Source organism: Vulpes lagopus, chromosome X (genome assembly GCF_018345385.1).
Source record: "Vulpes lagopus strain Blue_001 chromosome X, ASM1834538v1, whole genome shotgun sequence".
NCBI lineage: Eukaryota > Metazoa > Chordata > Mammalia > Carnivora > Canidae > Vulpes > Vulpes lagopus.
The window spans coordinates 35,991,636-36,017,819 of NC_054848.1; the positions used below are offsets into that span (position 1 = coordinate 35,991,636).

The 26,184-nt window shown below is 47.3% G+C and overlaps 1 protein-coding gene across 9 annotated transcripts; it reads left to right on the forward strand.

The window, feature by feature from the left end:
- Positions 1 to 485: 485 nt before the first annotated feature.
- NYX (nyctalopin) lies at positions 486 to 26,184 on the forward strand. Of its 9 annotated transcripts, none has more exons than XM_041740263.1 (5): positions 585 to 620; positions 5,130 to 5,339; positions 6,190 to 6,384; positions 6,729 to 6,806; positions 24,147 to 26,184. In XM_041740263.1, exons 4-5 carry the CDS (start codon positions 6,770 to 6,772, stop codon positions 25,532 to 25,534), a joined length of 1,425 nt encoding a protein of 474 aa, XP_041596197.1. In that variant the 5' UTR covers positions 585 to 620; positions 5,130 to 5,339; positions 6,190 to 6,384; positions 6,729 to 6,769; the 3' UTR covers positions 25,535 to 26,184. The 9 variants fall into 9 exon arrangements, 8 of the variants coding, with proteins under 8 accessions (XP_041596198.1, XP_041596200.1, XP_041596197.1 ...); XM_041740262.1 differs by lacking the exon at positions 585 to 620 and adding an exon at positions 867 to 926 and having other exon boundaries at positions 5,127 to 5,339; XM_041740261.1 differs by lacking the exon at positions 585 to 620 and adding an exon at positions 879 to 926 and having other exon boundaries at positions 5,130 to 5,385.

A 26,184-nucleotide genomic window follows, 5' to 3' on the forward strand; every position in this document is an offset into this window, starting at 1 on the left:
GGGCTGTGGACCCACTCAACTTTCCTTCTGCCCGAGTACCTTCTATGGCTTGTCTTTTAAAATGCTAAGATACGGGCAGCCCTGGTGGCTCAGCGGTTTAGTGTTGCCTTCAGCCCAGGGTGTGGTCCTGGAGACCTGGGATCGAGTCCTATGTCAGGCTCCCTGCATGGAGCCTGCTTCTCCCTCTGCCTCTCTCTCTCTGTGTGTCTGTTATGAATAAATAAAATCTTTAAAAAAAATACTAAGATATTCCAGGATCGTGTTGTACTTTGCCTGCCCCTGGCTAGGGAAGCAACCTTTTCTTCGAGGAGCTCTGGTTTTAGTGGGAAATGAAGAGAGACCTACTTTTGACGCGATGTAAAAGAGCGATTATTTCAAAAGAGGCTCCAAGGAGGTGTAGATCTTTGGGCAGCGGGCAGCGTTTGTTGAATGTAATGGCAGTAAGGGACCCTGGGCCAGCTCTTAGTGCACAGATGAGCACGCAGGGTATCAGCCACCATCAGAGCTACGTGGCCTAGTCACGAGGGCACGGCACTGGGAAACCAGCCCACGGGTGTGCCCTTCGGCAAATCAGGCCCTTGCCCTGGCACCCCTTCCAGCGGGGCGCTCCGCGGCTCCAGGTGCGTGACTAACGTTTCCGGCACCCACACGCCCTGGGACTTTCCCGGGCCGCAGCCTCGCGGGCCTTGCTGCCTAGAGCGGCGCGGCGGGGGCGGGGGCGGGGAGCAGGTGGGGGCTGGGGCCTGGGAGCAGCCCGCCGGGGCTCCGGAGCCCGGGCGCCCTCTGGCGGCCACGCTGGGAGGGGCGGGACTCGGCGGGGGCGGGGCCGCGCGCCCAGCTGCTCCGCCTCTTTCCCCCGGGAGGAGCCGGGAGAGGGGGTCGAAGGCAGGAGCCGCAGAGGTTTCGCAAGGACGTGACCTTAAGGGGTAAAAACCACTGTGTCACGCGTGGTTGCCAACCGGGGCTAACGAGCTGAACTAGTTCTCCCACGCCCGGGGAGGGGGGGGAAAGGGGGAGGGGGAGAAAGAGGGAGGGGGGAGGGGGGGAGGGAGGGGTTGGGCTGAAACGTCCAGACCCATGACTCGCTGCCGGCTGCCTGCCCCCACCTCCCATAGCTGCGGTGGCGCGCCCTGCGACCCGACCGCGGGATGGAAGGGGGCGCGAGTCTGCACCGGGCCTGCAGTTGGGGCGACGTCACTCGGAACGAAGGCACTATTTTCTCTGCCTCTCCCTTCCCCCCAATTACAGGACGGAGGCCCCGGAGCCCAAGCTGATCACAGCTCTGGGGGTTTTGGTTGGAAGGCTGGAAGTGAGAGGAGAGGGCAATTTGCTAACAGAGAACAAAGGAGTTAGGCGCTTTAGCGGTGGAATAGATTCAGTCGAGGTAGTTTAGGGGGTGCCTGGCAAGAAGTGCAGTGGCTACCTCCCCCTCCTCCTGCAGGCAGCAGGAGTGGCCATGGGGATAGGGATCTTTTGTTTCCCTGTCTTGCTAGGGTCCCAGAAAAGCCCAAGGACTGGGAGGCAAGGGGACAAGGTCCTAGCTTCCCCTCTACCTGTCACCCTGGGGAGCAGGTCACTTGACCTTTGTGGGCTTCCATCTCCTCACTTGAAGATTGATGGTCTGGACTAGATTCTGGAATGTTTCCAGTACTAGACTGCATGGGAGGTGAGAGTGTCTTTCCGAAGACCACCCAGTAAGTCAGAGAAAAAGGCGAAGCCAGAGGGCAAAGGCTGTCACCCCAGTTCTCTTTCTATAACTTCCCCACAAATTGTCACATGAACTCCATTAGCAAACATTTGTGCACCTCCTCCTGTCTGCCAAACAGAGGCTCATCCCTAATGTTTGTGGGACCTAGGGCAAGGGTATACATAGAGAACTTCATGCCGTATGCCTGAGTATATAAAAGTTACGAATCAAGCTAACCAAGTGTTAACTATATTCTATCCTCCCATCTTGACGGATACCTCCATAACAATTGCCAGGTTCAAGTTCAGTATTCTTACATTTTTTAGCATTTCTGAACTGGAACTGGTGGCAGAGAGATTGGTGCCAGCTATGGCCTGGGTGGTGTGGCTTCCTTCTCTTCCCAGCCTGGGTCCATCCCACACCACAAGGGTCCTTTCCCCTACACATCCTCGTGTGCAAACAGCTGCCACTTAAGAGGCCACTTCTTGAGCATACACAGTAGTGACACAGTCTACTCTCAGCAGGATGGATTAAGAAAAGTGGGTTCAGAATCTGTTGGACACGGAGTTCTGAGGTTCCAGGGCCCCATGACTCCTCAGCCTGAGTCTCCCTCCATCTTGCCCAGTGATCTTGGCATTGTGGGAGGGCGACTTGGATCAGACACGTCCTGGACCAAACACTATAAACGAAACCCTGGAGGGTGCCAGGAAGGGGCTCATTTCTGAGAGGAAGTAGCACTTGTACTAAGCCTGCGAGGAAGGTTGGAACTTCAGCACATGGAGAAGTGAGGGAAGAAAGGAGCAAAGGCTGGGGGACCAGCCGTCCAGGGTCAGAGTGTCTGTGAATTGTGACCACAGTGCAGAGAGATTGGAAGTGAAGTCTGTGTCCTCTGAGTAACAGGTATCACTGTACCATGTAGGGTGGGGCCGCCGGCTGGTGGGGGAGGGCCCTGAGAAGCAACCTCTCCTATCAGAACAGGAGACCCTACAGCCCACCCCAGGGCAGCTGGGCATTGAGCAAAAAATCCCAGCACGCCTCCTCGTGCCATGCCACCTTGGTAACTGGCACTTCTTTGTCAAATCCAGATTGGAGAAGCTTAGCTACTCCCACCTTCCATGAGGAATTCTGCCCCTTGATTTGGGGTAAGAGGTCACTCTGGGAAGGAGTTTCTGTCTTCCTTTTTTTTTTTTTTTAAGATTTTATTTACCTATTGGAGAGAGAGAGAGAGAGAGCACAGGGAGGGGAGGGGCAGAGGAAGAGGGAGAAGCAGACTCCCTAGCAGGGAGCTCAATGTGGGGCTGGATCCCAGGTCCCCCAAATTATGGCCTGAGCCATATGGTCAGATGCTTAATGGGCTCAGTCCAGGCGCCCCAAGTAGTGTCTTTAGGAATCAGTGCGGCTACATCATTATGCCTGGTAGCCAGAGACTGCTGGAGAATCAGCAGCTCCTCATCGCCTCTGGGAGCAGCCTTCTACCAAGGTGGATGCTGGTGGATAAATGCCCCGGCTCCCTGCCCTGCAGCTGGGATAATTCTGAGATATGTGCTCTCTACCGTCTGAGCAGAGTTTGCCACGGGATTAGGCTCTGCTTGTCCACAGTGCCAATTTGCCTGTTCACATCATTGATTTCCACCGACTTCCCCACTCTCCTGCTGGTGCTTCCAAGGACTACCTCCCAAATCAAGCACAGCTGATCTTTAGAACAACATGGGGGTTATGAGCAGTCGGAAAATCCACGTATAACTTTTGACTACCCCCCCAAACTTACTACCAATAATAGTGTACTGTTGACCAGAAGCCTTACAGAGAACATAACAGTCCGTGAACACCAATTTTGTATGTGCTATGCATTCTATACTGTATTTTGGCCACATAAGCTAGAGAAAAGAAAACGTGTTTAAGAAAATCATAAGGAAAATACATTTTTAAAAATATTTTACTTATTTATTCATGAAAGACACAGAGGGGCACAGACACAGGCAGAGGGAGAAACAGGCTCCATGAAGGGAGCCTGATGTGTGTCTCCAGGATCACGCCCTGGGGGCGCTAAACCCCTGAGCCACCGGGCTGCCCTGGAAAATGCATTTCCAGTACCATAGTGGATTTGTTGGAAAAGAATCCTCATGTAAGTCGACCTGCATGTTTCCAACCCATGCTGTTTGAGGGTTGACTGTACTTCCATTTATATCTTCATCTCAGGATCTGCTTTTGAGGGGACCCTAACCAAACGTAAGGACCTTTCATTCTGCAGTTGGGCCTGAGGTTCCTCATCTGTAAATAAAGGCATTGAATGAAACGATTGCCACAGTTCCTCCCAGGGCTCTACTGGGAGTGTGTCTCATTTGCCTCATATGAAATGAAGCAGGGCACCTTGGGGCGCCTGGGTGGCTCAGTCGGAAAAGTGTGTGACTCTTGATCTCCGAGTCGTGAGTTCAAGCCCCATGTTGGGTGTAGGGATTATATAAATAAAAATAAAAACTTAAAAAAGGGAAACAGGGCACCTTGCTTTGTTTCACTTGGAGTCAAGCTTAACATGCCCGTGCGCTCTGTCCCCAAGGAATAGTCTTGTCTCCATGTGGTGGTGTGTCTGCATGTGCAAGCAGGAGGTGTCTGAGGCAGAGAAATAGAATCTGGTTTAGTATCTGAGCCCGGTCTGAGAATGCCCAGAGGAGACCACTGAAGGTCTGAACCCGGGAATCCACAGGAGGAATTTTTGTCTTTTCCTTTCACTAGTGGCCTCTTGCTGGGTCCCTGTGCGGGGCGGGAGCAGAAATGACAAAGAAGCGCCAGGGCTTCCCACCCCTCCTCTGCTGATGATGGCAGCTTTTCCAGAAGGCCACCTTGCAAAGCAGTGTTTCCTGGGCCACTTGTTTCACTCACTTACATACTTCTCCTCCCTTTTCCTGCCTCTTATCAGCTACCGACTGCATTGCAACATGGTGAGCATCGGTGCAAACTGCCAGGCTATCAGCGATCTTTGGATAGCAAGGTCCCATCAAAGTTTCTCCTCCAGGGCATGCTAGTCAGTTGCACCTCCTGTGACCACCCTTCCCTCCTTGCTTTTAACCCCGTGGGAACAGGGATTTTGATCACAAGGCTGCTTGTTCCCCAGTTGGGGTTCCGTGGTACTGGCCAACCTGGTGGTTGAGTCCTTTCCTTTCCCCGCCGAGAAAGTCTCTGCTCCTCACTTTCCACTCGGGAGAAATGTCCGATTTCCTAGGTAGAGAAGGCCTTCCTCAGGGAGATCCTTGGCCCAGAGCAACAGGCCCACTCGGCTGGAGAAGGCTGAAGGCGAGGTGGGCCCAGTAAGACACAGGCAAGGACTGTGGATGGGGACAGGCTTTTCTCACAACCACGTTCCAGCCTGGGCAGGGGCTTCATCTTCAGGGCTTCAACTACCCGCATTTCTACTCCATCCTCACTATGGTTTCCTTCCCAGCAGAGGTTCAGACAGGTTCAGCCATATATTGGCTTACAAGGCCCAAGTGGAAGAAAACAGAAATTCTCCAGGCACGGCAGCTGCAATCATCTGGATTCACACCCGAGCCCAGGTCGTGGGAAGAGAACTCCAGGCTGCCATCCATCGGCATTGGCACAGCTAACACCAGGCGGGCGCAGCCGGGCCAGCCAGGCCGTGGCTGTCTCCCCTTGGGTAGGGATCGCACAGCCGGGTGATTCTAAACCCTGGGTACCTCCAGGTCAGTCCCAGCAGAGCAGAGGGCTGGACCCTACAGCCAAGCCCGCTGGGGCTGGAAGAATGTGGGGGGCACCTGAACTGCCACCTCCACTCCCCTAAACCAGGGATTTACTGAGCACGGGGATCTGGTGAAAATGCCCATATTGATTCCAGAGGTCTGGGGTGAGGGGGTTGGGAGTGCTGGGATGCCACGTTCCTAACCGGTGCCCTGCCGCTACTGCTGCTCCTGGGCTCTGCTTCCCAGGAGGAGACACTCTGAATAGTGAGTCCTAACTGAGTCCTGATGGGTTCTGGAAATGACCTCTAGACCTGCCGCCTTCGGAGGTGGCCAGCACGGCCTCAACCCCAAAGCCGGGATTCTCGCCTTAACTGCAGTGAAGGACGGTCTCCACCGTCTGTTTTTGGATTATCAGCCATCAGCCACTGCAAAGAAAGGAAGTGAGCAGCCTGCATTTTGGGAGAACATCATTATTTCAAGCTGTCCTATCCTTCCCCACCTCTCCCAAGTTATGTAATGTGTCCTTGTTCAAAAATGCTGATAATGCCGTTTGGGTGGCAGGGAGCCAGTTTCTGGCTGCACGTTTGCTTGGGGGTTGGGGCTGGGGTCAAGGTAGGAGGTGGGGTCTGCGGAGGGTTTAAGGAGAGAAAGGGGCCCGGCAGATGGAGAGGCCAAGGCCTGGGGATAAAGCTGATTGGTGTGTCAGCGAAATCTGTCACTGGCTTTGGTGATTCGAAAGGCAGACACATTCTTTCATCTCTGTTAATCCTTATCTGATACAGGATTTTCCTGCCATTAAATCTGCAGAAAGAAAAATAAGCGCTCCAACCTGCACAAGCAACTATTTCTCCTCGACTCCTGCTCACCATCTCCCCCACCCCCTTTTACTTCTCTGCTGGACCATTTTTTGCATCTGTGGCTGCCCGACTTGGGAGATGGCTGGGCTGGGGGAGCCCAAGGGCACCTTGGAGAAGGAGCAGGACCAGGAAGACCCCCGGGACAGTAAGCGACATTGGGGACTATTCATGAATACCTCTCTGGTCACAGGTCTCCTCCCTGTCCGGTTGCTTGCTGGGCTGTCAGTGAGTTCATCGGTGTTGCTGTCAGGGTTTCAGTCGGATGAAGGATTTCCAAACAGATCCACGCTGTCAATTTTTTTTGGGGGGGGGGGGGCTTCTGATTGGCTGTTGTTACTGGTTTCTCCTAACCCAATACCAAGACTGATGGGAAGAAATGAGTGTGGAGAAGAAGACAAGGCAGGGCATTCAGGAAGAAGTGTGGAGGTGTGGGGAGGTTCTCAAGGGACCCCTTCTGGGCGCTTGGTGACCTGTGCTGTCTCCCCTCAGGTGGGGATTCCACAGCTGGGTGGTTCTAAGCCACCGGGTGCATGAAAGGCCACAGGATGCTGGTCCTGCTGCTACATGGTGAGTTCCAAGCCTGGTCCTTCTGACCCCCAGCAGACAGCTGCCAGTGGGTGCAGGGGTTGGGAAGCCCATGGATGATTCTGGAAGATTCATAGAAACCACAGGGCTTCTACCCAAGGAGCTTGGTCTTCAAGTGGCTTCCATGAAAGCTGTACATGGACACAAGTTCTGATTAGGTTTCACTGAACTGTGATCACAAGGAAGGGAATGGAGAATGAGATAAAACTGAGCAGGTGGTGGGTTTGGTTGGTTTGCAAAATCCCTGAACCAAATATCTGAAATAACCTTTGGCGATTTTCTTATTCTAATTTCAGGTATGAATTCATTTCCTTATTCTAATTTCAGGTATCAGTTCATTGGTTTAATCACCAAAAACGATAGTGGCCATATTACTTTAAGCTCATTTAGTTAAAAACAAAAAATCCTTTAAACCATCTTCCTAAAGGGAGAAGAAAAAATGAAAATATCACCTTGGAATTGTGTGATGATGGATGTTGAAACATTCTTCCCCACGTTTTTTGGTCCTATTGTTATGTGGGTTTTAATATAACAAGAAGACTCATCACAAATTTTTTTTCTGTACCTCTGCAGCCCCACCTGCTCAAATCTGAGACTGCCCAAGGAAAAACATCCCTTGGTAAATTCTGCAGTAAAGAAGTCTACACAAAGAATCTGTTTTTCTGACCTTTGGATGAATGTGATTATTTGAGGTTATAGGCACCCATGTGATAGACTTCTGGGTGCAGTGCTGGCAGAGAAAATTTTACCAGATAATTCTAAAATGGTGGTTATAGAATCTTCTTACCCTTTATTCCCCCTTTTCAAAAAGTAGACCCTGCTCTATTCAATGAATCAACAGGTACACACTATACCTTCAGTACACTCCAGGGACATTATCAGGGATATAATTGCATAGCTTCTGTCCTTGAGAAACTTACATTCTTTTATGAGAGACCCAATAAATAAATGAGAAAAAAAATTGGAACAAGGTGCAGGGAACAGTATGATAAATAGGACATGACTTTCTACCTCGAGGAGCCTCCAAAGGACAAAGGTTGACATTTATATAATTACGAACAGCCAGCTCCTTGCCATTTCTCCTACCTAGAAAGGATATGAAGTTTGATTGACTCATTGGGACAGCATGTTTGCTTCTACGAGCCAATATGATTTTAAATGTGCACCCAAAGCTCTTCTGTTCCTGACAGCACGCAGACAGTATTCATAGCCTGTGTGCTGCAAAACAGGAACTGTTCTTGCTGCTGCAGAAACTCGAAATACATCTAGACTTCTTGTGACAAGTTGGAGAGCTTAGCGGTGACATCATTTGCTAACAATAGATGCACTTAAAATTAATGACCGTCTCCACATCCCCTGGCGCTTTAATTTAAAACACACTCAGCAGTGCAGATAGTATTACTCTGACTACAAGTCACAGGATTATGAACTACATGTTCCCGAGAAGCAGGCAGGGAGAGGGTTCTACCTCCTGAGCCAGAGGAAAAATGATTAAGTGAGCCTGACAAAACAAGGTCGTGGGGGAATCAGAAGTGGCTCACGGCGGGGTAAATCTGGGACAAAATTGAAATGAATTCTCTGGACAGGAAGGTTGCCCAGAAGTGCCCCTCCACTCCCCTCCACTATGGCAGCCCCTTCAAGGTCTTCCTGCTGTCCACAGCATGATATCCCAACCCCTTGCTTTACAGGGTTCTTCACCAGGGGCTTTCTCTAAACCACAAGTCTTTGGGGGGGTGGTCGGGGTTTCTGTTTTATTCATCTCCTTGTCTCTAGAGTCTAAGATGTTGGTAGGTGCTTATAAGGACTTGTTTGTTGAATGGGTGAAGCCGTCCAGATTAGAACCATTACAATATCTGATAGAGGTCTTGCATCTAAAAAATCTGTCTATATTTCAAAACCTCTTCAAACTCAGTAAGACAACCCATTAAAACATTTTTTTTAAATAATGTAATCTCAAAAAAAAAATAATGTAATCTCTGTGCCCAATGTAGCACTCACATTCACGACCCCCGGATCAAGAGTTACATGCTCTTCTGACTGAGCCAGCCGGGCACACCTAAGACAACTCATCTTTAAAAATGGGGAACATGTTTGAATAGCTGTTTCATCAAAGAAGATAAACAAATGACTTAGAAGCATGTGAAAAGATGCTCTATCTAATTAGTCATTAGGGAGATGCAAATCAAACCCACAAGGAGGTACCACTTCACACCCACTAGGATGGCTAGCGTCAAAAAGACAATAGCAAGTGTTGGTGTGGATGTGGAGCTATTGAGACGGGTATTTACCGTCTGACCCAGCAATTCCTCTCGTTGGTAGATGCTGAATGGAAACACATGTCCACAACAAGACTTGCCCACAAATCCTTACATCAGCTTTAGTCACAGTAGGTAAAAACTGAAAACAATGCAAAAGTCCAACCCCAGGTGACTGAACACACAAATTGAGGTACATCCATACAATGGAATACTGTTCAGCGATAAAAATGAATGAACAACTGAGGCCTCTGGGTGGTGCAGTCGGTTGAGCATACAACTCTTGGATTTGGCTCAGGTGATGATCTCAGGGTCAGGAGATCGAGTCCCTCAACGAGCTGCATGCTCAGTGACGAGTCTGTGAAGGTTTCTTTCTCCCTCTCCCTCTACTCCTCCCTGCACACACTCTCTCTAATAAATAAATAAATCTTAAAAAAATGGACAACGGACACTCAGACAACATAGATGACTCTCACAAACATAATGTTGACTGAGAGAGCCGCTTGGACTCCATTTATATGAAGTTCTAGAATAGGCAAAATGGATCAATATTTCAGAAAGCATATCAGTTGTTGTTTGGAGCTGCAGATGGGGAGGGGACCACTGTCAAAGGGACCTGAGGACACTTTCTGGATGATAGGAATGTTCTAAATCATGATTAGAGTGGTGCTTATGTGGGTGTGTTACATTTGTTATACACTTAAAATGGGTATATTTTATTGTAAGTAAATCATACCTCAGTCAACTTGACTTAAAAGAAGAAGTCTGTAGGGAGAGTGCATTTGCATCCCAAGAGAACAGATCTTTCACGAATGAAACTCAGGTGCTGTGGAGTGTAGGGCAGTATATGTGTGCCATTCATTGATGTCACTGCATAGATTAGTAGCTCATTTGTTTTCATTGCAGAATAGAACTCCTTGTATGGGGGCTACTGGTGTGTTCATCATTCATTCCCCTATTGCTGAGCATTTATTTTCAGTTTGGGGCGATTATCAGTATTTAGGCCTTCCTGGGGCCTTGTGTTCTGCTCCACCAGATGGGACAGCTCTCCACCCTAAGATCCACAGGCCTGTGAGGCCATCAGCAGATCACCCTTCCAAACCTCTCCATCCCTCATGACCCGCATTAATCAGCAGAGCTGAGGGGTGAATCCATGATCCTTTCTTCCTTTATTGTCACAAGAGGTACCTTTGTGTTTTGAGAAGGAAGTTCTGGGATTACAGTGAGGTGAGAAGCCATGGGATGGTCTCCCCCACTGCCTTTCTGATTGCCCCCTCCCATTTCGTTTTGAAAATCCAGCACTGGGGCTTGACCTGAGGAGCCACTGGGATAGCATTTGCCAGGAGTGGGAGGAGAATGACTTCCAGCACCAAAGTGGCTGAATAGATTTTGCTGGAAGCAGAAAATGGACCATATTTTCCCTTGCTATTTTGGTTTTGTGAGGCACAAATTCTTTGAAAACAATGAGGATGAAGAAGCACTTCAGACTCAGTCTGTGGTTGGAAACTCCATGAGTAACTGTTCTCCTTAGCAAACCTCCAGGGGGAAAAGCACATATCCAATAAGTGGAGGCCCTATGAAAGAGAAATTCCTCAGCTGGTCTGCATTAAGACATTATTCTGTGGGGCATCTGAGCCCAGCCTTCCTGCCTCCCTGCAGCTTGGGGGCTGGCCAGCACACCAGACCAGAACACAAAAGCAGGGACCCATTTCTGGTATTTGCCTAGATTCAGGGATACCTTGTAACATTCATCATCATCATTATTATTTTATTTAAGATTTTATTTATTTGAGAGCACAAGTGGAGAGGAAAGGCAGAGGAGGAGGGAGCCTCCTGAGCAGGGAACCCGAGGTGGGACTCGATCCCAGGACCCTGGGATCATGACCTGAGCCGAAGGCAGATACCCAATTGACTGAGCCACCCAAGGCGCCCTATTATTCTTTTTATTGAAGTAAAATTCACATAATATAAAATTAACCATGAATCTTTTTTTTTTTGGAGAGAGAGAGAGAGAGAGAGGGAGAGAGGGCAAGCATGTGGTGGGGGAGAGGCAGAGGGAGAGGGAGAGAGAATCTTAAGCAAGGCTCCGTGCTGAGTGCAGAGCCTGATGTGAGGCTTGAACTCATGATCCTGAGATCATGACCTGAGCTGAGATCAAGAGTCGGACACTTAATTGAGCCACCCAGGTGCCCCAAACCACGAACCATTTTATTTTTTAAATTATTTTTAAAAAAGATTTTATTTATTTATTCACGAGACAGAGAGAGAGAGAGAGAGAGAGAGAGAGAGAGAGAGAGGCAGAGACACAGGCAGAGGGAGAATCAAGCCCCCTGCAGGGAGCCTGATGCGGGACTTGATCTGGGGACTCCAGGATCACGCCCTGAGCTGAAGGCAGACTGAGCCACCCCAGGTGTCCCTTATTTAGCATTAAAAAAAAGATTTTATTTATTTACTTGGAGAGAGAGCAGAAGCAGGGAGAGTGGCAGAGGGAGAGGGAGAAGCAGGCTCCCCACTAAGCAGGGAGCCCGACATGGGGCTTGATCCCAGGACCCCAGGATTATGACCTGAGCTGAAGGCAGATGCTTAACTGACTGAGCCACCCAGGCATAATATTTTTGAGGTTCATCCACCTTGCAGTGTGTATCACTACTTCATTCCCTTATTTCTTTAAATATTTATTTATGAGAGAGAGAGAGAGAGAGAGAGAGAGAGAGAGAGAGAGAGAATGAGCGGGAGGAGCAGGAAAGAATCTCAAGCAGACTTTGTGCTGAGCATGGAGCCTGACTCGAGGCCCCATCTCATGACCCTGAGATCATGACCTGAGCCAAAACCAAGGGTCGGTTGCTTAACTGACTGCACCACTCAGGTGCCCCACTACTTCAGAACAGTATTTTACGTTATGGAGAGATCACATTTTGTTTATTCATTCATCAGTCGATGGACATTTGTTTCCCTCTTTGGGCTATTGTGAATAATGTTGCTGTCAACATTCATGCACAAGTATTTATTAGAACACCTACTTTTTTTTTTTAAGATTTTATTTATTCATGAGAGACCGAGAGGCAGAGACACAGGCAGAGGGAGAAGCAGGCTCCATGCAGGGAGCCCGATGTGGGACTCGATGCCGGGACTCCAGGATCACGCCCTGTGCCGAAGACAGGCACTCAACCGCTGAGCCAACCCGGCGTCCCAGAACACCTTACTTTCGATACCTTTAGGTATATACCTAGGAGTGGAATTGCTGGGGCATATGGTAATTCTAGTTTACACCTTGTAACGTTTTATATCACGTGGATAAATCCCATGTTTATAAAGTTGGTCCACCTCGACTGTTGGTTTTTGACTTGGGCTGTGTATTGGAATCATCTGTGGAGTACGATGCTTGGTTCCAGCCCCTGAAGGTTCGGATTTAATTATCCGGTGGAAGCATTGTGAGTGGCTCGGAAGCTCCTCTGGTGATTCTAATGTGTAGCCCAGGTAGAGAACCATTCTAGACTCTTCTTTGCAGTCTACTTGTAATAACTTCACTATTCTCATACTTGGTATCTTTCCACTTTGGGGCAGATCTCCACGTGATCCTTGAAGTATTCATCTCAGTGAGATTTAATCCTGTGACAACAGTGCCTCATGGAGCCTGCTTTAGCTTTATCCCATGCTTTCACAGCTTTTTCAGGGTTTACAACTCATCCATTCCTTATAATAGTCTGCCTGTTATAGATGAGGAGACTGAGGTGCAGAAAGCTTGGCTGAGGTTAAAGCAAAACAAAACACCCAGAAAAGGAGTATGAGAGCAAGGATGAAAGACAGTGTCATCAGAGTTTATGAGAGAACTAGAGAGGCCATGCCATCAGGATGAGTGTTTCCAGACTGAATGCTCTGGAAAGCCCCGCATGTGTATCCCCAAACTGTGACAGAGGCTGGCTGAACAGAGGCCAGTCCTGAGCCCGGGCCAGGTTGGCTGAATTTCCCATCTTCCTCTCCCAACCATAGGCTGGGAATAAAAGCACTGAAGCCTTTTCAGATTTCCACATGGATCCTTCTCGAAAATCCTGGTGTGTGAACAGAAATTGCTAAACACTGGACCTTCACATCTCACAAACTGTGATCTTTATTTTAATTTGGTAAATGTTTTTCTGGCCAAGGTATCCCCATGGAATTTGGCTCTGGACAGCTGAGAGTGGTTTTTGGAATAATCACTGCTGATTCCAGGAGAGGCCCCTTTTCATTTGTGTTTGGAAAAATCAGGGAGGGCCTAAACCAATTTTTTTTAGATTATTTACTTATTTATTTGAGAGAGAGAGAGAGAGAGAGAGAGAGAGAGAGCCAGCAAGCACAAGCAGGGGGAGCAGGAGGGAGAAGGAGAAGCAGGCTCCCTGCTGAGCAGGAAGCCCAATGAGGGTTCATCCCAGGATCCTGAGATCATGACCTAAGCTGAAGGCGGATGCTTACCCCACTGAGCCACCCAGGTGCCCCTAAACAAGTGTTGATTACATATTGTATATATCGTGGCAAAGAATAGCAAGGAGCTTCCTTTTGGTTTGGGGGCACTGCCTGGTCCTGAATTTGAGTAGCTTTCTCTTTTAAGGTGGAGAGTTCATGAGATTCTTGGGGAAAGGGGGAGTGGCCAGAAGGAGGAGATGGTCCTAGAGAGATTAAGGGGACCTGTTTCACTTGGGATGGTGCTTAGGACTCTTGTTGCAAAGCACAGTAAGGTACTGTTGAAGCCAAGAAAGGGTTTATTCAGGGATGTGAAATGTTCCCAGTATTCCTGGTTGGAGGCCCACAGCCCGGAGCAATGCCTAAACCAGGGATCGGGGCAGTTCCAGCAATGGCCCTGAGGCCACTATCACTGATGGACACACCTGGCAGCTCATGGACATCAAGCTGGGTGTTGGGTGCCAGAAATTCCACCCCAGGGGCCTGAAAGCCAGATGCCTCTGCCACCATCCTGGCCAGAAAATGGTTTCTCCCTGGCATGCACTTCTGAATCCAAGTGTCCCTGGCGGGTATCTGATCGACAAAGCTAGGTCATGTGCCTGGGCCCTAACTGCAAGGGACGTTAGGAAAGAGAATTTCTGGCTTCTATCTTGAGGAGGCAGGACTTATAATGTAGGAAATTCCCCAAGTGTAGAAAGAGTACTTAAAAGGTGCTGGGTAGCCAGAAAAGGTATCAAATGCACTATCAGAGATGATTTGGTCACAAGGAACAGAAGTCCACTTGTCCATGCAGATGGTTTGAGTGGGTTTCTTTCTTTTTTTTTTTTTTTAATTTTTATTTATTTATGATAGTCACAGAGAGAGAGAGAGAGGCAGAGACACAGGCAGAGGGAGAAGCAGGCTCCATGCACCGGGAGCCTGACGTGGGATTCGATCCCGGGTCTCCAGGATCGCGCCCTGGGCCAAAGGCAGGCGCCAAACCGCTGCGCCACCCAAGGATCCCTTGAGTGGGTTTCTAAATGGAAATGGGGAAATGTCATAGACACAGCCGTAGCAGGGCCTTCTGGGAACTAGAGAGCTGGCTAGCAACTTCCCATTCTGTTTTTTTTTTTTTTCAACTTCCCATTCTTCTTGATCTCTGTCTCTGTGATACTCACGTTGGGTTTGTCCTCTGTCCACAAACCAGCTTCCTCACCTTGCCTTAATTTGTTGTTGTTGTTTTTTAAAGATTATATTTATTTGTTCATGAGAGACACAGAGAGGCAGAGACATAGGCAGAGGAAGAAGTGGGCTCCCCGCAGGGATCCCGAAGCAGGACTCGATCCCAGGACCCCGGGATCACACCCTGAGCCAAAGGCAGTTGCTCAACCACTGAGCCACCCAGGTGCCCCTCTCACCTTGCCTTTGACTCCTGCTCCCTTACAACTCTGACCTGCACGTGGCTCTGGTACAAACCCTACCCCCAGTGCTGTACTGGTTGATGCTCACACGATCTCACTGCCCATTCCATGTTCACGGTGAGTGTGGGGGTGGTGGCTGTTGAATGAATCGCATTGGCTCTACTTAGGTCAAATGTTTATCCGCAGTCCAAACAGCTGGGTCTGGGAGGAGGCAGCAGAGACCCATGGGGCTCTGACTGGGGTATTTTTTTCTTAGAGGTGGTGGTTGGCAACAGCTGCTGTCCAACCACAGAAAATGAGAGCCAGAAGGGCCCCCAGAGGGCAGGAAGTACAGACAGACCCTTCAGTTTACAGTTAAAGAGACAGAAGCTCAGAGAGACTAGATGTGTCGCACGGGGGATAGGACAGCATAATGGAAAGACAAAAATCAAAAGCTGGTGTCATTTAATCACCTTGAACCTCAGTTTCCTCCTTCACAAGAAGAAGATAATAATACCTTGCAGATTGTCATATTAAATGAAAAAAAATGTAGCAAGCTTAGCTTTGAGCAAACACTAATTAAAAGTGGGTAGTTATAAGAGCAAAAGAAACCCATAAAATTTGATTAATTTGAATGCATGATACATGCTCCTATCACCCAGATAACATTCCTAAACTATATCTTGTAGATATTTGCTGACTTACAGGGTGGAGTCCATCTGCAAGCCTTGTTCTGTTGAGCTCCCAGAGCAACTGCCAGCAGCTCTGTTCTGGGGCTGCATAGAAGTATAATCCTATAGTATGTACTCTTTTGTGTCAAGTTTGTTTGGCTCAACATGATGTTTTTGTTGTTTGTATCAATAGTTTATTCCTTTTTAGTTCTCTACTGTTGAGTAATTTCTAATTTTTATCTATTATGAATAAGCCACTGAGCATTCTTGTACATGTGGACCTATCTTTTGTTTCTCTTGGTTAAATACCTAGGAGTGGAATTGCTGAGTCATAGGGTAGACATATGTTTAGCTTTAATAGACACTGCCAAAGTTTTGCAAACTTATTGAACTATTTTCTACTCCCACCAACAATGTAAGAGAATCCAGTTGGTCTATATCTCTGCCAACATTTGGAATTGTCAGTCTTTTGAACTATAGCCGTTCTAGTGGGTGTTTAGGGAAATCTCATTGTGGTTTTAATTGGCAATTCCCTAATGGCCAATGATGTCATTGAGCACCTTTTTATGTGCTTAATGGCTGCTTAATATATTCTTTTGTGAAGTGTTCTTTTTTTTAAAAGATTTTATTTATTTATTCATGAGAGACACACACAGAGAGAGAGGCAGAGACACAGGCAGAGGGAGAAGCAGGCTCCACGCAGGGACCCCAATGTGGGACTCGATCCCAGGACTCCAGGATCACGCCCTGGGACAAAGGCAGGCTCTAAACCGCTGAGCCACCCAGGGATCCCCAGTGTTCAAGTCTTTTACCGATTTTTATTTAGTTGTCTTTTCGTTATTCGTTTCTAGTTGTTTCTTTTTTATTTTTTTCTTTTTTTTTTTAGGACTTTATTTATTCATGAGAGCCACAGAGAGAGACAGAGGCATAGACATAGAGGGAGAAGCAGGCTCCATGCAGGGAACCCGATGTGGGACTTGATCCTGGGACCCCAGGATCATACCCTGGGCTGAAGGCAGGCACTAAACCGCTAAGCCACCCAGGCATCCCCATTTCTAGTTGTTTTTATATTCTGTATGTAAGTCATATACACATATATGTGTATTACTTATGTAATGTGTATTACACATTACTTTTTAAAATATCTTATTTATTTTTTAAAGATTTTATGTATTTATTCATGAGAGACACAGGAAGAGAGAGGCAGAGACACAGGCAGAGGGAGAAGCAGGCTCCATGCAGGGAGCCTGATGTGGGACTCCATCCCGGAACTCTGGGATCATACCCTGAGCCAAAGGCAGATGCTCAACCACTAAGCCAACCAGGAGTCCCAATAGGATGCAATTCTAATTTGCATTTCCCTAACAACTAATGATGTTGACCATATCTTTATATGTTTATTTGCCTTCTGTATATCTTTTTTTGGTCAAGTGTTTCTTCACATATTTTACCCATTTATTAATTGTTTGTTTTCTTATTGAGTTTTGAGAGTTCTTTATATATTTTGGATACAAGTCCTTTATGAGATATATACAAAGAAAATATACAGCAATTTTCTCCCAGTCTTTTCATTCTATCTTTTTAAAAGATTTATTTATTTTAAAAAGAGAGAGAGCGTGTATGTGCATGCTTGAGTGAGTAGGGGAAAAGGATGAAAGAGTCCTGATTCTCTGAGTGTGGGGCTCAATGCAAAGCTTGATCCCAGGACCCTGACCCGGGCTCAAATCAAGAGCTGGATGCTTAACCAACTGAGCCACCCTGGCACCTCTCTTTTCATTCTTTTAACAGTGTCTTTCAAAGAGCAGACTTTCTGTCTTTTTTTAAAAAATTTATTATTTTTTTTATTGAACTTTGATTTGCCAACATATAGTATACCACTCAGTGCTCATCCCATCAAGTGCCCTCCTCAGTGCCTGTCACCCAGTTACACCCTCCCCCCGCCCACCTCCCCTTCCACAACCCTTTGTTTCTTATATTCCTTGTATGAGTGAAACCATATGATGTTTGTCCTTCTCTGATTGACTTACTTCACTCAGCATAATACCCTCCAGTTCTATCCACGTTGAAGCAAATTGTGGGTATTTGTCCTTTCTAAAAGTCTTTAAAAATTTTTTATTTAGTTATTCATGAGAGACACAGAAAGAGAGAGAGGCAGAGACACAGGCAGAGGGAGAACCAGGTTCCTTGCTGGGAGCCCGATGTGTGACTTGATCCTGGGACTCCAGGATCATGCCCTGAGCCAAAGTCAGACACTCAACCGCTGAGCCACCGAGGCGTCCCGGTATTTGTCCTTTCTAATGGCTGAGTAATATTCCATTGTATGTATATAGACCACATCTTCTTTATCCATTCATCTGTCGAAGGACATTGAGGCTCCTTCCACAGTTTGGCTACTGCGGACCTTGCTGCTATAAACATTGGGGTGCAGGTGTCCCGGCATTTCACTACATCTGTGTCTTTGGGATAAATACCTAGTAATGCAATTGCTGGGTCGTAGGGTAGCAAAAAGCAGACTTTTTTTTTATTTTGATAAAGTCCAAGTTGGTACTTTCTTCTTTTATGTTTTTTTCTTTTTGGTTCTAAGAAGTCTTTGCTTACCACTAGGTCACAAAAGATACTCTCTTGTCTTCAAGAAGCTTTATAGTTCTAGCTTTTTCATTTAGGTCTCTGCTCCACCTAAAATGAATTTTTGTGTATAGTGTAAGGTAGATGTCAAGAATCTTTTTTTTTTATTTTCTAGGGATTGCAATATGCATCTTTAATTTATCACAGTCTGCCTTTAATTAATTCATGTATAATGTAAGATCCTTATAAGAGTACAGTTTACCTCCCTTCTTATCCTTTATGCTGTTGTTGTCATATCTGTTAGTTACATATGTTAAAACCTTCACAATGCATTGTTATTTTGGCTTTAAACAGTCACTTACCTGTTAAGCAATTAAGGTGAGAAAAGAGTAGTCTTTTATATTTAGTGACATATTTACCATTTCCGTTGCTCTTCATTCCTTTCTGTAGACCTGATTTTCATCTAGTTATCATTCCTTCAGGCTAAAGAATGTCTTCATTTCTTGTCATGTGGAAGATCTGCTAGAGATTAATTTTCTCATATTTTTTACCCTGAAATTATCTCTATTTTACTTCATTTCTGAAGATATTTTCATTGGATATAGAATTCTAGGTTGCCAGATTTGCTCTTTCCCCAGCACTTTATTTATTTTTATTTTTATTTAAGTAATCTCCACACCCAATATGGGGCATGAACTCATGACCCTGAGATCAAACCACGTGCTCTACCCACTGAGCCAGCTAGGCACCCCTTTTCCAGTACTTTAAAATAGATAATTCTTGGGGTACCTGGCTGCTCACTTGGTAGAGCATGTGACTCTTGATCTTAGGGTTGTGATTTCAAGCCCTACATTGGGTGTAGCGTTTACTTAAAAAAATTTTTTTAAGATTTTATTTATTTATTCATGAGAGACACAGAGAGAGAGAGAGAGGCAGAGACATAGGTAGAAGGAGAAGCAGGTTCTCTGTGGGGAGCCCGATGCAGGACTCCATCCTAGGACCCAGGATCATGCACTGAGCCAAAGGCAGACAGATGCTCAACCACTGAGCCACTGAGCTCAGATGCTGAACCACTGAGCTCAACCACAGACACTCAATTTTTAAATTAAAAAAATTAAAAAAAAATTTAAGGTATAACTTATTATCTTAGGGCTTATGTGCTTTCTGATAAGAAGTCCATCATCATTTTTGTTGTGTACTCTATATAATGTCTTTTTTCTTTGGATGCTTTAAGGAATTTTCTTTCTTTGGTTTTCAACAGTTTGAGTATGATAACATCTAAAAGAAGTATATTTGTGTGTATGTGAGATATTAGTTGGGATTTCTTGGGCTTCTTGGTTTTAATCAAATTTTGGAAATTGTCTTCAATTATTTTTCTGCCATATTCTCTCTCTTTTCTCCTCTGGGACTCCAAATACATGCATATTAGTCTAATTGCTTGGTATTATCCCACAGAGCATTGAAGTTCTAATCATAATTTTTCCAGTCTTTTCTTTCTGTGCTTCTGTAATTTCTATTGACCTCTCTTCAAGTTCATGAAATCTTTTCTTCTGCTGTGTCTAATCTGTTTTTCTTATTCAATGATTATTTTTAATTTCAAATATTATGGGGTGCCTGGTGGCTCAGTTGGTTGGGTGTCCAACTCTTGATTTCAGATCAGGTTGTGATCTCAGGGTCATGGGATGGAGCCCTGCATTGGGCTCTGTGCTTGGCTGGGAGTCTGCTTGAGAATTCTCTCTCTCTTTTTCTCTCTCCTTATCCCCTTCCCCACTGTGCTGTCTCTAAAATAAATTAATAAATCTTAAAAAACTTCAGATATTGTATTATTATTTTAGTACTAAGATTCCCATTGGGCTCATTTTTAGTTTTCATCTCTTCTAAAATTCAAATTCCCTATATCTTCACCCATTATATCCATATTTTCCTATAAATTTCTTAACATATTTATAATTAATCCTTGTTTGGTAATTCCAACATCTGGGCAGTCTTTGGGTCTACTTCTGCTAAACTACTTCTTTTTTCCTTTTGGTAAGTGTAATGTTTTGCTACTTTACTATCTAGTATTATTTGTATACAAGATGTCAGAGATAGTAGTTATAAAGAATTCTAGATTCTGTATCTTCCTTTGAAGAGTATTGAGTTTTGTATGGCATTCACTTTACTGGCAGGTCACCTTCATACTGGGGAGGCTTAGTTTTAGGCTTTGTTACAGTAGGCCTAGTTCAGTTTTGCCCTTTGTCCTGGGAAATGGTCTTCACTCCTAAGGTGTGGCCCTCTGGGGTTTCAGTGGAAAGCCTGAGGTATTTTATAAGCCCTTCTAACTTGGTGGACCTTGAACTCTTAATCTGTCTCCCATTACTGGGAAATTGTTGAAATCTTTGGTTTGCTCTTTTGGTGTTCAGTTCTTGGCTCTTTGGAGTCACCCCACATATATGCACTTTAGGACTCAAATAAGGATATAAGGAGAGTCTGTATGCCAATTTTGTGGCTCCTTCCTTTCCATGTTTTTCCTCCTCAATTTCCAGCCACCGTGGCAGCTATAATACTCTGACTTCTAACTTGTCAGCCTGATAAGACTCTTGCTTTCTGCTTGAGCTCATTTCCTGTCTGCAGCGGGAACTTGGAAATGCCCTAAGAGGGAAAGCCAGTTTTCTTTTCATTTTCATTTTTAAAATTTATTTTAAAAAATTCCAGTATAGTTAACACACAGTATTATTCAGGTATAAGAGGAAAAGTCAGATAAATGTGGCTTCATCTAGTTTGCCTCTCTTATTTTTTTTTAATTAATTTTTTTAGAAGGGGGGGTAGAGGGAGCGGGGGATAGAGAATCTTAAGCAGGCTCCATACCCAGCACAGAGCCTGACACGGGGGCTCAATCTCACAGCCCTGAGATCATGACCTGAGCTAAAATAAAAAAATCAAGAGGTAGATGCTTAACCACCCAAGCCACCCAGGCACTCTAGCTTCTCTTCTCTTAAGGGTTGTATCTACTCTGGTTGCCTGTTTAGGTTGCTCTCCAGTGTCTTCAAACACTTTTTCTTTAAATATTTTTTCAGAGTTTACACTAGCTATCAGCAGGAATGTTAGTCTGATACAAGCTACTCTGCCATTATTACAAGCAGAACTCACCCAAATATGTTATTATTTTGTAAAAATAATGTTTTAGTGGGGATCCCTGGGTGGTGCAGCGGTTTAACGCCTGCCTTTGGCCCAGGGCGCGATCCTGGAGACCCGCGATCGAATCCCACGTCGGGCTCCCGGTGCATGGAGCCTGCTTCTCCCTCTGCCTATGTCTCTGCCTCTCTCTCTCTCTCTCTCTCTCTCTCTCTCTCTGTGTGTGACTATCATAAATAAATAAAAAAATAATAATGTTTTAGTGTCCTGCTTTTCTGAATCATTAGGCATGTACATAATCTTCATATTGGGTAAACCAATACTGGATTTTGGTTGTCTGTTCTGAGAATTTACTTGATTTAACTTAAATTTAATTAAGCAATCCAGTTAAGTAGTAATTCCTAATGGCTATTAAAGTTTCAGAGGTTGAAAATAGGTCTCTAGGGGCACCTGGGTGGCTCAGTGGTTGAGCATCTGCCTTTGGCTCAGGTTGTGGTCCCAGAGTCCTGGGATTGAGTCCCACATCAGGCTCCCTGCGAGGAGCCTGCTTCTCCCTCTGCCTGTGTCTCTGCCTCTCTCTTTCTGTGTCTCTCATGAATAAATAAATAAAATCTTAAAAAAAGAAAATAGGTCTCTAATAGTGGCAACATCTTGAGTGTTTAACATTTAAAATAAATCTTAATCTATTTTCTGAAATAAGGAATACATTCACATGGTTCAACATTTAAAAGACAAAAAGGATACAAAATTAAAAGCTTCATTCCCACCCCTGTTGCATGTATGTTGGAAAAATTGGCAGCTCCATTTTATTGACTAATCCCTGTCATAAACCTTGGAATTCCTTGATAAAGAGGTTTTTTAAAAATGTTTTTTTGTGTTTGTTTTAATAAATGACATCCTCCGGAGGAATCATTACAGAGGAAAGCATCGATTCCATTTAATTTTGCAAACATTTTGTGTGCCCAGAACAATGTGAGCTATTGTGAAGTAGAAACATGAGTCATGTGGTTGAGAGTGCACTTCTCTTAATTAGAAAGAAGAGAGTAGAATGAAAGACTATTTGTAAGGAAATCTGATGCCTTCTACTTGACCTAGTTGGAAGAGTTGATAGAAAAAGGTCCCACCCTTGTCCAGCTGATGCCTGGAGTTAAGGTTATATCTTTGGCTCTGTCTCTCTAAAAGGGTGTCTCTCTAGCCCAACCGCTGCCCTGTTTACAGTTAAGCTCAGCACAGGGTGCAAGAACCTTTCTGGAAGCTACGCATCTAGTTTACGCATCTAGTTTACGGTTCTTAGGGAGAGGGAAGAGCCAAGTCAAGCCTCTGTAACATCAGAATGTTGAACTAACTACAGTTCACAACAGAAGGGTTGCTCAAAGGGCTGAGTGTTCTCTGCCAAGTCTGAGAGAGCTGAACCCCTTCCTAGCAGCTGAAAAAATATCGAATGTCCACAACAACTGTACGCAAGACACTGGAAGCAGAACAAAGCCGCAGAGGCAGCAGCAAGCATATTCTGCACACTCCTTGTGTGGCCACGCCTTCAGGTTCGGACAAGGGCTTCCACTGGCAAGGCAGGGTAATATGTACACAGTGGGACTGACTGAATGGTAGGTCAGGGATGTTTGCTAGGATTTGGGAGTACTGCTGAGGAGGGCTAGAAATTATGAGTATCAGTGATCAGGTTTACATGTGGGTACCTTTGTTCCTCTGCAGGAATTTCAGATTGAGCACACTCCACCTGCGAGCTGCTCCTGGCCAGAAAATAAAACTTGTGCATCTTCCATGCTGCCTTTTCCATTGGAACTCAAGATAGGGCTTGTGACCTCTGGCTACCATTCTGTTTTGCTGCATGTGGCAAGCCTACTGGAGGGCTTTTGAAGTCTTTATCTGATTCTCCATTCAAATACTCAGAACAAAATTAATTTATAAGCACCATTCTTTCCCGTGAGAGCAAGGGCTGGTGGATGATAATTAACTCCAGTGTCCACAATTATTTTTTTGAAATGTGTAAGAAGGTCATTGTTAGTTTATTTAGAATGCTCCTTATGGCTTAAATTTAGTGATTGTTAAAAAAAAAAAAAAGATTGACAGGCTTTTCTTTCTTTCCCAACCTCCTGTTTCCTAATTCTTTTTGATGAGGCTTAATTTCCTCAATGCGTGTGTGTGTGTGTGTGTGTGTGTGTGTGTGTGTGTTTCAGGAATTGAATTCTTATGGTGGGAGGGACTAGAGCAGAATCAATAAAAATATAACGCATGCCACATATGTTTAAATTTTCTAAGTAGTCCCATTAAAAATGTAAAAAGAAACAGCTGACATTAATTTTAATATTGTAGTTAATCCAAGATATCTAAAATACCATTTCAACATGCAATCGATATAAGAACTATTGATAATTTATCCTTTTTTTTTTTTGTACTAAGTCTTTGGTATTTTACATTCCCAGCACATCTCAATTCTGGCTAGCCACATTCCAAATGCCCAGTGGCCACATGTGGCTAGTGAGTACGGTATTGGGCAGTACAGGACTAAAGCACAGGCCACGGTGATGCCCTCCAGGTCCCCCTATGCATGCAATGAACCCTCTAGGCCAAATTCTAGGAGAGCACCAAGTGACATCATAAGCAAGAGAGTGTTTAGAATTGGCTCACATGCCGGAATCCCAGCCGGGGTTTGCCGATGAAGGTAACTGTAAAGCAAAGGGGAGGGCTGCGTGGGTGGGAACCTCCGTGTGCCTTAAGGTCTGGGAGCTGGAAGGAGGCCATTCGGGGGGCGCGCTTATGCAGGAGGTATGGGAACTTGGTGGGGGGCCGAATCCTGCCTCATGGGCAGGTAGGACTTTACTGGGGCGACGCTCAGGCTGACGGTTCCTTCTATTTCTTCCCTCGCCCTTCCCCACCTCCCAGCGGTGGTCTTCGGTGCCTGGGCCGAGGAGGCCTGCACGCGCACCTGCCCGACCGCCTGCGCCTGCAGCAGCACGGAGCGCGGCTGCTCTGTGCGCTGTGACCGCGCTGGCCTCCTGCGGGTGCCGGCTGAGTTTCCGTGTGAGGCGGCCTCCATCGACCTGGACCGGAACGGCCTGCGCTTCCTGGGCGAGCGGGCCTTTGGCACTCTGCCGTCGCTACGCCGCCTGTCGCTGCGCCACAACAACCTGTCCTTCATCACGCCCGGCGCCTTCAAGGGCCTGCCACGCCTGGCCGAGCTGCGCCTGGCGCACAACGGCGAGCTGCGCTACCTGCACGCTCGCACCTTCGCCGCACTCGGCCGCCTCCGCCGCCTCGACCTGGCCTCCTGCCGCCTCTTCACCGTGCCCGAGCGCCTCCTGGCCGAGCTGCCGGCCCTGCGCGAGCTCGCCGCCTTCGACAACCTTTTCCGCCGCGTGCCCGGCGCGCTGCGCGGGCTGGCCAACCTGACGCATGCGCACCTGGAGCACAGCCGCATTGAGGCGGTGGCCTCCAGCTCGCTGCTGGGCATGAGGCGCCTGCGCTCTCTCAGCCTGCAGGCCAACCGCGTCCGCGCCGTGCACGCAGGCGCCTTCCGCGACTGCGGCGCCCTGGAGCACCTGCTGCTTAACGACAACCTGCTGGCCGAGCTGCCCGCCGAAGCCTTTCTAGGCCTGCGCCGCCTGCGCACGCTCAACTTGGGCGGCAACGCGCTGGGGCTCGTGGCGCGCGCCTGGTTCGCCGACATGGTGGAGCTTGAGCTGCTTTACCTGGACCGCAACAGCATCGCCTTCGTGGAGGAGGGCGCCTTCCAGAACCTCTCGGGCCTCCTCGCGCTGCACCTCAATGGCAACCAACTCACTGTGCTGGCCTGGGCCGCCTTCCAGCCTGGCTTCTTCCTGGGCCGCCTCTTTCTCTTCCGCAACCCGTGGCGCTGTGACTGCCGCCTGGAGTGGCTGCGCGACTGGATGGAGAGCTCCGGGCGTGTGGCCGACGTGCCGTGCGCCGCCCCGGGCTCCGTGGCCGGCCTGGACCTCAGCCAGGTGGCCTTCGGGCGCTCTTCCGATGGCCTCTGTGTGGACCCAGAGGAGCTGAACTTCACCGCATCCAGCCCAGGCCCGTCCCCAGAGCCAGCGGCCACCACCGTGAGTAGGTTCAGCAGCCTCCTCTCCAAGCTGCTGGCCCCGAGGGTCCCGGTGGAGGAGGTGGCCAACACCACCGAGGGGCCGCTCAACACCTCCCTGTCCGACAGCCTTCCCTCCAGTGGGGTGGTTGTCTCTGGCCACAACACCCGGTTTCTCCTCGGCTCTGGCTTCCTGCTCAGCGTGGTGTTCGTCCTAAGCATGGACTAACCTTGCCTCACTGGGGTAGCCCAGATGGCCTTGGCCAGTGGGGGAAGGTTTAGCTAACTGGGCTTGAGGGTATTTGTGCTGGGGGGAGAGGGGAACAGGACGGGAGGCAGGTGGTGATGGAGGGGACAGTTTACTTTCAGATATGGCTCTAGGAAGAGGAGAACCCGGGGAAATGCCACGCCGGGGATGGGGTGGGGTGGGGAGAGGAATGGATTTCCGCTCATGTCACATGAGCATCAATTGGAGAAGACAAGGAAGAGTGAACATGGGCCCTCCCATGAGAAAATTAGGAATTGGAACCTCCTAGGGCTACAGGGCTCTCCCCCCATCCCTTGCCCCCATCTTCCAGGAAACACGGACTAGAGTGCCTGAATTAGACTGTGCCAGTTTTCCTGGTGGGACAGCCCATTAAGCCCAGTCCCTTTGTTTTCCACTATAGTTACCCTCCTCCTCCCGCAGGGGAAGGGGACACTAGAATCCAGGAAGATGGACAGAAGGAGAGAGAAGGGCGATGTGAGAGGGGAACTTAGACCCAAGGGGTTGGTGGTGGTTCCAGAGGTATGGAATGTGTTAGGAGACATTGAAAATAGAAGTCTCTTTCACTTACTCTACAGTTACTCATTCCGAGGGGAGGCTTTAGCCACAAAGCA